Below are 10,785 nucleotides of genomic sequence, written 5' to 3' on the forward strand. Positions count from 1 at the left end.
GAGAGATTAAGAAGTGGAGGAAGAAGGAAAAAAGAGTGGAAATGAATACCTGGATAACAGGCCAGTTGTTCCATGTTCTGAATGCAGTTTAGAAATACATTGCTGCTGGGATAACGTGTAACAGGACTGTAGAAGTTAAGAGCTTTAACGAAATACACTTGGGAAAAGCCAGCGTAAAAAGAAAATTGTGGTTGCTACCTATCCTAGTACTAAAAGAAAGCAATATTAACTGGGCAAAACAAAAAACAAGGAGGGGGTGATTAGCTTTGCTAAAATTGCATATACTTAAATTACTGTTTTTAGCCCTGAGTGCTCACTGGAAGGACAGATCCTGAAGCTGAGGCTCCAATACTTTGGCCACATCATGAGAAGAGAAGACTCCCTGGAAAAGCCCCTGATGCTGGGAAAGATTGAGAGCACAAGGAGGTGACGACAGAGGATGAGATGGTTGGACAGTGTTCTCGAAGCTACCAGCATGAGTTTGATCAAACTGCGGGAGGCAGTGAAAGACAGGAGTGCCTGGCGTGCTCTGGTCCATGGGGTCACAAAGAGTCGGACACGACTCAACAACAACAAAATTACTGTTTTAGGTTTGAACAGTATCCTTGGGTATATCGCAGATAAACTGGGCCGGGGGGGACGGGGACGGACAGGACAGGACAGTGATACTTTAACTGCAAACCTATTCTCTTGAGAGTAAGCCCCTTAGCAATCAATATGCTTACTTCAAAGTAGGATTGTGCCATCCACTAATTTAAAGACTCACTTATTAACATTATAGGTTTTTTAACACACAAGTAAACTTGAGAACTGTGCTGTTCATAAAAATTGTGGACTTCCTTAAAAACTGCTTTTTGTTAAGAAATAGCAGCTGCGATAACAAAGATGGGGGCCACCTGGTCCAGCTAAAGAGAATTGGAAAGCAATTAAAGCAAAAACTGTGGGGGGGGGAATCTATTGAATGACTAAAGAAAACATGGAAAACAGTCCTGATACGGCAAAACTTAAGTCACTTGACAAAACAAACAAGGGGAAATTATGGTTTTAATTATTTGGGTCCATTTGGAATAAAGGTATGAATAAACTGCAGGGTTATTCTGAGTTAAGCCTCTTGTGGTTGTAAGATAGTTCCATTTGTGATTCATACATGTTATGCATTTGAAGTTGTCATATTTGCCTTATTAACACTAATCAAATATGGTTACATATTGGTAACTGGAAAGTTTTAAGACTTGTTAAATTTGTTTGGCTTTTAAGGTGCTACAGAACTTGCTTTTGTATATTCTGAAACTAAATTGATGCCACGCATCTGAAACACCAAGAACTTACGGTATTAGCTTTATAGCAGTCTAGACTTATATACATGTTTTTAGTGAAGTATAAAACTGTAGTGTCTGTTTGGTTTCCTGTCAGTCAACATAGTTCATATCATACATTTCTAAAAGATTCAAAAGCAACCACACCCTGACAGATTTGCATTAAGTGGCTTTGAAAAGAAGACTTGCCGTAAAATGGTAATAAAAACTGCTAGCTGTGAAGGTTCACATCAGTGAAACTTGACAGGGCCAGCAAATTAAATCCTTTAATAGGACCAAATATTGTAATGTGGCGATTCTCACATTATACATAACTTCCTAAAGCTACATGGTTAAAAAAAAGAATGAAGGCAGTTTAGGGGTGAAGGTATGGTGTGAAACCTTTTTTTGTAGTTCACTGCAGTCCTAAAATTGTAATAGAAAAGATTTATTGCAGCCTATTTTGCCTTGAGTAAATTGCCTTGAGTAAATATCTCCAGTTACAGACTTGTACCAGGATGGAACAATTTTCTAAGGATTTTCCTTTGGAAATGCAAGATAGCAGTGGAAACTCACAAATAAAATGCAAACCAGTAAAATATAGTACTGTACGTTCATTCCTCCTCAAGGAAGAACCTGTTAATTACTTTGATGATTCTCTGAAAAGATCAGAACCTTATCTCTTAATTCAGATTTTAATACAACCAAATATGGGTTTATAGAATGATTACTATACATAAAGGTTCACATTTTTATTATTATATTTTGCATGTCACTCTTATTTGGAAGATTTTAACATTTAAAATTAGAAAAGAAAGCAAAACAAAACACCTTAACTCAGTGAGGCTTATTTCTGAGTACAGTGGTATCTCGGGTTACATATGCTTCAGGTTACAGACTCTGCTAACCCAGAAATAGTACCTCGGGTTAAGAACTTTGCTTCAGGATGAGAACAGAAATCGTGCTCCAGCGGCGCAGCAGCAGGGGGAGACCCCATTAGCTAAAGTGGTGCTTCAGGTTAAGAACAGTTTCAGGTTAAGAACAGACGAATTAAGTACTTAACCCGAGGTACCACTGTAGACAGAGATAGAATTGTTCTTTTGAGTTCTTTATTGCTAGCTCTGGAAAAGTTACAAGCTTTCCTGCCTAATGTCCAACAATAGAGAAGCCATTACTCTGCAGCAGGCAGGTTTAAACATAGTACATTCACTCCCAGTTATCTCTGAAAGTACTTTCTCAAAGCTGTTACTTGTGGTTACTGTGGAACTGCTCATAGCTATAACACTGTAAATCTAAACACAGCAACTGATGTAAGTAGGTTAATTGTTGAGCAATGAAGAAATGACAAAGCTTTCCAAAACCACCATTTTATTCGTACAGAGTAAAATACATCAGATAGTGAGCATTCCATTTTCAGCCCATAATCCAGAGCCATTAACAAGTTGGTTTTCACCAGACATTCTGGCCCGAAGTCACAGAATTAGGAATTCTAAATAGAGCTAATCTCTCTCTGCTAAAGCGACAAGGTGTGTATCAATCTCTGCTTCTGTAAGGATCCTAAAAGAGGAGTGAAAAGAATGGAAACTATTAATTTTGCGCTTCAAATAGCTGTATTAAATACAAAATTAGAAAATTCAGTTGAGAAATGTTTTCATAATAGGAAATCTATTTTTGTGCTCTTGAAGGCCTTCATCAAAACATGAACATTTTATAAAACTGTTTTGTGGTACCTCTGAGGTTTTACTTGTTTTGTTTCTTTTGGTTTAGTCTCTAGCTTTGTGGTTTGCTTCACAGAGGCTTTGGAAACAGCAGCTGCCAAGCTTTCCTGAAGCCTAGCACAATCACAAGGATGAGCCCCCTTACCAATCTCCCAAGTCTGAGAGAAGGACAACAGCTTATGCCTGCAACTGCACTGGGCTTCATAGTGCCATGAAGCAGGAGGCTTGCTCCTTCCAAGCATCTCTGAAGCCCAGTGGGATTTCTACTGAGATCCTGCTCTTCCCCAAGACAGGAGAGAAGCAAGGCCAGTGGCAGCCACAAATTATGGCCGTCTACTAAGCTGTGAAAACTGCCGCCCTTCAAAGCACTAATGAGCCACTTTTTTCTTGCTCTTAGTCAGGCAACGCCAACCTTCGGCCCTCCAGATGTTTTGGACTACAATTCCCATCATCCCTGACCACTGGTCTGGTTAGCTAGGGATCATGGGAGTTGTAGGCCAAAACATATGGAGGGCCGCAGGTTGGGGGTGCCTGCTCTCAGTGAATAGTGTTCAATACACCAAGATAGTGTTAAAGTAAGGAGTCAGTTCTGTGTACCAAGGATAATAAATTAAAACAAGGGGAAGCCCTGGTGTTTCTGTTAATGAAGCACCATGCTATGCCTGGTTCAAGGCTGCAGATGATCTCTCAACAGATGCCCTTATATTGTTGCCACTCATGATGCTGGCATTGCAACACTTTTCTCTTGACAATCTCCCACTGCTAATTCAGGGATGCTAATCTCTTTAAGAAGAAGAGAAGTTTGGATTTGATACCCCGCTTTATCACTACCCGAAGGAGTCTCAAAGAGGCTAACATTCTCCTTTCCCTTCCTCCCCCACAACAAACACTCTGGGAGGTGAGTGAGGCTGAGAGACTTCAGAGAAGTGTGACTAGCCCAAGGTCACCCAGCAGCTGCATGTGGAAGAGCGGGGAAGTGAACCCGGTTCACCAGATTACGAGTCCTCTGCTCTTAACCACTACACCACACTGGCTCTTTAAACCCTGTTATGCTCCAGTTCTGAGCCAGTGGGTGAATTTAGCAGCGTGTATAAACAATGCATACCCTAGGAAGTGAAATATGCAAGGAACACAGCAGCTCCTCAAGTACTTGGCCACATCCCAAATATCAGTTACAGGCACATGTACTTATCCATGCAATCGTATACAGTAAAATGAAATGCTCTAGAATTCCAGTGCAAGGGATGAGGGTTTATTCAAGGAAGTCATCCTATACGCGCAAGCACTTCTGCCTGCACAAGAGGACTTCCCCTCCCTCTCCTCTTCCAGTCCCCCCAATCTGTTCTGGAAGGTTGGGAAAACCACCAAAACAGATTTGGGAGGTGCATGGGGGAGAGGATGCAGTGGAACATCCATTGTGCAAGCAGTAGCCCTTGTGCCAACAGGATGACCACACTGGATGGAACCCTGAGGTCACACCTAAACTGTCTCATTAAGAGAATGAAATTTAGTTGTGCATAAGCAAAAAGGGAAAGTTCTGCATTCACTCTTTACCTGAATTTGGGATTATCAAGTGTGACAACTCCTACTTCTATTTCAGAAGGTTTGAAGTCAATGGACAAAACAGTAGAGAGGCAGGTTATTGCTGTCTAGAATTGAAATATATAGGAGACATTAGAAACACAGCATATAAAATCAAAATTAAAAATACCACTTTGACATTCAAAAGTTATCTTTCACTTCTGTTAAATTTATGCCCTGTTCATGCAAAGCTGAATTAAGAATATTTCAAATGCTGCAGAGTTCTAGCACACTTTAAACTTCTCCGTTGAAGAGCTGTGAAGATGACTATGCCAGCAGTCATTCCTCGCAGTTGGGATTTGTTAAGACAGCTGTGTTTCTAGCAACGTTCAAAGCTAAAAGTCCGACACTGCAGTGTACAGCAACTTTATTAAAATTATTACTTTCCAGTTTGAAAGTAGCCACTATAGTTGAGGGAAGGAGTGAGCCTTTATGGGGTGAAGTCAAACTGTTTGAAGGTTGCATGTTGCTAATATAATGTTGTCAAAGCAGTGTTTGACGAAGGCAAGATCAGTCTAGAAAGAAGTGGGCATCTGAAGCACAAAATTCTTAAAAAATTAATGTCACTGAGTATCAGCCCCACCAATCTATTGCTCAATACACACATGCAACAATTGTGATGCTAGTGCAGAGACGTGAAGAACGAGGGATGGTGGGAGGAGGAGACACATTGAAAATGTGGGGAAAGATTTCACCATTCCCCCTTCCCTACCCCACCCCAAAAGGATTTTAGAAGATTCTGCAGACAGAATGGCCCGCCTGAAAGAATTGCTGCCAGTCAATGAAGACAGTACTAAACTAGATGGATCAATGGTTTCATTCTGTTTGAGGCAGCTTCATATATATGTTCTTACTCTTATGACTTTATGAATAGGTTGCAAAGCAGAAACCACAAACTTCTAGACTAGGACACTGGTTTAGCATTACTGCCTACCCAATAAGCCAACTACACAGGCATTGTTACAAGAAGTGGATACCTAGGAATGTGCAAGAAAAATTAGGCCTTTATCAGAGGACACCCCACTTACTAGGCCAAGTACTTTTTGGCCAGTGATTTCAACTGTCCTCTGCTCCCCACTGCCACAACTAAAATTAAAGTACCAGCAACTTAAGGCATGAAATTAAACAGGCAACTGAGGGTGGGATGGGATTTTTTGGCTTTTGCAGAGCAGACTTGTGAAAGGTTAAGCAAACATTTTGACAATAACTCAGATATTTTGACAATAACCACATGGAAGAACTAGAGGGGGGGGATGTATGTTACTGTCCCCCATCAAACTCAAATAAGGACTGTCCACCTCTTTGATGCCAAACAAAATATGACGAACATTTGACTTACCTCCACAGTCTGTTCAAATGTCCAGTCCAATTTTTTCTTCACTTTCTTTTCAAGAAAGCTAGTTGATTCTGTCTGTTTGACTCCTGCAGCTGTAGCCTTAAACCCACAGTAGTATCCTGCTGGATCACACTTGTATACCTGAGGATTGTTTTCTTCATCAATGCCAATCAAAATCATGCCTTTGGGAAAATAATGTTTGTTTTTTAAAATGAGTGGAATTCTTCTTTCTCATTCAATGGCTTCATTCTATTCTAGTCAATCTCTTATTACTCTAACAGGCAAAACATGCAGCATTCCACTTGCCATGGCCAGTGTGCAACAAGGTCTCTGGCATGTGTGATGCCTTAATCCCAGCTCCAAAGCTCAGAGGTAGGTGGAGAATTGTCCAGACAGTTGCTTGATGATTTTCACGAACCTCTGAGCTTCAGAGTTTGGATGAAGTCTGGGGGATGTTTGGCAACTGCATGGTCAAAGCACCTCAGAAAAGGAGGCTCCAGAGCAGCAAAAGGGGAAGGTTCATTACTGCTCCTGTTAAGGGTTTGGGGCACCTTCAAGCAGTAACTAATAGTACAGGCTTTTCAGCCTCTTTGCAGGAAAGACATACTGGGGGGGGGATGTTGAGTGGCGCTGCTTCCAAGTTTGCATGCTCCCTGATAGTTTTCCCGTCAGAAATGGTGTCGGGAGGTAGAATGACAGATGGGGACTAGTTTTTAGCTTGGCCAGCCAAGGACTGTAGACCTCCATGCACAACTCATTAACAAATGGCTCACCTATATCTGCACAACAGACAATTCATTAATTGCATTAGATTGCAGGCTCAACGCTACACTGAATCACTAGAGAAAGGGTTGCCTGCTTCTTAAATTTGATTGTTTATTTTGCAGGACCTAAACCCCATGATGCCAATTTTAAAGGTGAAACTGTTTTCTATTTTAGAACGTAATTTGAAATATATTTCCTTTTTCAAAATACGTTTTTCTTAAAATGCCAACTTCCAAATTTGAAAAAAGGGATAGGAACAAAACCAAAATGAACATCTGCAAAGCATCTTGCATTGTAACCCAGTATTTTTTGAAAGTAGAGATTGAGAAAAATGTAACTGCATTACATGGAAGTAACTTCCTTTCAGAGTGTCTTGCAACAATATTACCTGAAACCAGATTCCTGAAACCAATAAATCAGTTTCTCAGTAAACAGGTCACCCTGAAAGTACTTCAAGCATAAAATCTAAGTTGGATACAGTGTTTTTAAAAAATGCTCAAATACCTAAAATCGATTTCATTTGATGCTTTTCAAATACATATCTATCAGTCACGACTAGAAGGTTGTGTAGAATATGTAGTATTGGCACAAGACATAATCAAATCTGTTGCATAACCTAATAATCTCAAGGCAAATCTGAATAAAGGGAAGACTAAGATAATGCTAGTTGGTAGGTCCCAAAATCTAGAGCAAAAACACCTAGCAACAAGACCTAGTAACCTTGATGCATACTAAGATGCAGCATGAAATTCTTTTCACCAGTTCATTTGACAAGCAGATTGTACCTTCTGTTCTAACTCAGCTTCAGCAGATTAAATTATTGCCTTTGTAATCTTATCTGTGTTTTTGTGCAATTTACAGGCAGCTAACCAGTGACAAATTGGAATGACCCTTGTTCCATTTTCCTCAGAGATACAAAGCACAAGTATCTGTTTGAGAAACTGTCTCCCTTCTTCAGTGGGATGAGGTTGTAGGTGAGATGAAGACACTGCTCCTGGGCAAAGGGATCAGGATTTTCCTGTGAGGTTTAAGCTTTCCAGGTTTCTGTATTGACAGCCTTTAAATACCATCATGAAACAAATTCATGAGAACCACGGAGAACCACAATGGGGTTGAATTACACTTTGCTCTGTGCAGAAGCAGCATCTTCTGAGCAGTATCCATCCCACTGATGTCCATGTGCACAATATTTCAGCCTTAGCATCCCAAAAGTTCTGAAATGTTACTTTCAGTTTATATTTTATATACTTACAGCAACCAAGAGGCCTCATTTCAGCATTTTGTGTGTAGACCTGAGAAATGTCTGCAATCCTTTTACACAGCATGTCCACTGGAATGTCATAGCCATACTTATACTTCCAGTTCGCAGCCTCATAGCGGGCTCTCTGCACCTGGGACCTACTGTCAGCTGACATAAATAAAGAACTGAAATCATTCCCATGCTTCATGTAGTCAATGTAGTTTCAAGAAAAAAGCTATAGGCAACTCCCCATTTATGCATGTTCAATATGTGAGCTACAGTGCATATACACATCACGCCGAACCCGGAGTGACCCCAAAACATTACAAAAAGAGGCAGAATTGGGTATTTGTAGGCTTTTTTCAATGGTGTTTCAAATATATGTGATTTCACTTAAACACATGGTGCCTTGGAACATAATTCCCATGTAAATTGTGAATTGCTTGTACAGTCGTACCTTGGTTCGCGAACACCTTGTGACTCGAACATTTTGGCTCCCGAACGCCGCAAACCCGGAAGTGAATGTTCAGATTTGCAAATGTACTTTGGAACCCGAATGTCTGAGGCCGCTTCTGATTGAGTGCAGGAAGCTCCTGCAGCCAACTGGAAGCCGTGCCTTGGTTTTCGAAACTCAAACCGATTTCCAGAACAGATTCCGTTCGAGAACCAAGGTACGACTGTACTTAAAATCTGAATACAAAACTAATTTGAAATATTTCTCCTACACCTCCCGTAGACTGGATTAATAAAATCATTTATACCACTCTCTCCCCTCCCAGGGATATCTGTGCAATATGCAAAGGGTTATGAGAATGTTTCCCATTCAGAAATTGGTAAGATTTGCTTACTTTCAGAGGCGGTACTAAATCAAATGCCTCTGGCTCATAACAATTCACTGGATATTAACAAGAAGTATTATGTTTTGACTCCATATCAACATTGCACATCACCATCCAGTAGCTCTCCAGGTGGGTAATTTTTATACCTGTCATTCCTGTCATTACGCAGCCAATGTTTTCAGTTATTCTGAATAAGTGAGTCACTGTGCTGGAATCCAGTAGCTTGTCCTAATGGAGAAAGCCAAAGAATAGTTTTAAACAATATTCTACACAGCCAAATAAAGGTTTCCACGTTAAAAAAACAAAAATAACTAAAAAGTGTATTTGTCACTAACACTGCCTTCAAATAACATCACTGTCCACTGCTATTAAGATGAAAATAAGATGGTGCAATGGAAAGCCTGAATGATCCTAACCAGCTTCTCTTTCTCTTCACCCCTAAATACCCTGGCTGGTGACAGCCAGAGTGGGGTGGGAGTGGGAAGTGTTGACTGAGTTAGTCTATGGTGGGCTGAACTCTTCATAAGGCTTTGATTGACACCAGGATCAATCTGCCCACCATTCAAAAGATTTAAGAAAGCAATGCCCAGTGCCCACTTTGGGGCTGTGCATTCTGGAACTGCGATACTCTGCAGTGGGAGTGGCCTTACCCAAGTGTGTTTTCCCAAGAATTCCAAGTCTGATTCTTTATAAGCCTACTTATACTCTCCAGAGAATTCTGGTACTTTTAAGTAACAAGAATAAACAGCAGAGGAGTTAATTATTAAGGATCAACAAGGAAGCAAATTATCCAAGCGTATAATAATAAAAAAAGAATCAGATGCTCAGGATACTGCTACTTACAGGTACTTTCTTCTGTGTGACAATAACTGCACAGTCCTTTCCACGAACAGCTACTGATGTAAGGCCACCCTGGTTTATGGCCTTAAATGCATACTCTAAATGGTACATTAAACATAGTCAGGAGATTTGACAACAATGCTACATAGCATATATAGAAGCTCCCAAATGCAAACTCTGATTACTCATCTTCAGTAGTACTTTTAGTGTTACACAGCTTGAAATCATTGTGGGCATACATTAGTTTTTTTTTCATATTTCGATCTAAAGAGCATTTGATATAACCAAATTTCTATAGTTTTACACCTCTCTCATTCCACAGTTACGTGTTTTTGTCCATACTACCGGATACTTGAGTTAACTTTGCAATGCTGGAGTGTCCTGCTGCTAATCATCAAGTTCACACTCTCTCTTCACTTCACTTTTGCAAAAGCATCTGGGAGTTTACTTTTGTTTTTAAGCTGAAACCCGTTCCAGTCCCCTGTCCCAATTATCGTAAATGTGCAACGAACAGGGTGATCTGATGCGAAAGAAATCAAGAGCGCCGAAACTTCAATAGTTGTTAAGGGAGGGGAATATTCAGTAAGTGCAACTTCGTCTTGGAAAGGATAGCGATAATGCCCCCCCTTCGCAAGCATTGAGGTGCATTCTCCTTTGCAGCAGACTCCTTTCGGTTTCGCTTTTAAACAAAGACAGCTTTTTCGCTGCGCGGTCCTCCCCTTCTTTCACAAGATGCCCAGGCACCTTGCACGGAGGAGACCCATGACTAACGCGTTCCTGGCACTTTCCCTCTTGCAAGCGGCTACGGGAGAGGCAGAGGCGCCCCGCATATCCATCACGTGCTCCCTCTTCTCAATACACGGGAGCGGGCGGCTGCTCCCCTCATTTTGCCCCTTTCCTCCGATGGGGCCGGAGAGAGGCGGGGCCCAGGGCCGTGACGGGGCAGTTCCTGCCAGACACTCACCTACTTGGTAGAGGCGCCCCTCAGGGGAGAAGATCGTGATATGCCGGTCGAAGCCGGCGCTGGAGCCTCGGGACATGGTCAGCGGGAGGATGAAAAGTGGTCGTAGCGGCGATGGGGGGGAACCGTCTGCAGACACAGCATGCAAGGGGCAGCTTCCAGGAGCCGCAGTTCGGGCAACGGGGAGTACTTCCGGGGTCACAGGTTCCC

The 10,785-nt window shown here is 41.5% G+C and overlaps 1 protein-coding gene across 1 annotated transcript; it reads right to left on the reverse strand.

Annotated features, from left to right (window-relative positions):
• Positions 1 to 2,646: 2,646 nt before the first annotated feature.
• PSMA6 (proteasome 20S subunit alpha 6) lies at positions 2,647 to 10,785 on the reverse strand. Its single transcript, XM_053380255.1, has 7 exons — positions 10,579 to 10,785; positions 9,618 to 9,712; positions 8,921 to 9,002; positions 7,948 to 8,103; positions 5,934 to 6,112; positions 4,568 to 4,662; positions 2,647 to 2,852 (listed from the first exon to the last, which is right to left on the reverse strand). Exons 1-7 carry the CDS (start codon positions 10,652 to 10,654, stop codon positions 2,795 to 2,797), a joined length of 741 nt encoding a protein of 246 aa, XP_053236230.1. The 5' UTR covers positions 10,655 to 10,785; the 3' UTR covers positions 2,647 to 2,794.

Source organism: Podarcis raffonei, chromosome 1 (genome assembly GCF_027172205.1).
Source record: "Podarcis raffonei isolate rPodRaf1 chromosome 1, rPodRaf1.pri, whole genome shotgun sequence".
Classification (NCBI taxonomy): Eukaryota; Metazoa; Chordata; class Lepidosauria; order Squamata; family Lacertidae; genus Podarcis; species Podarcis raffonei.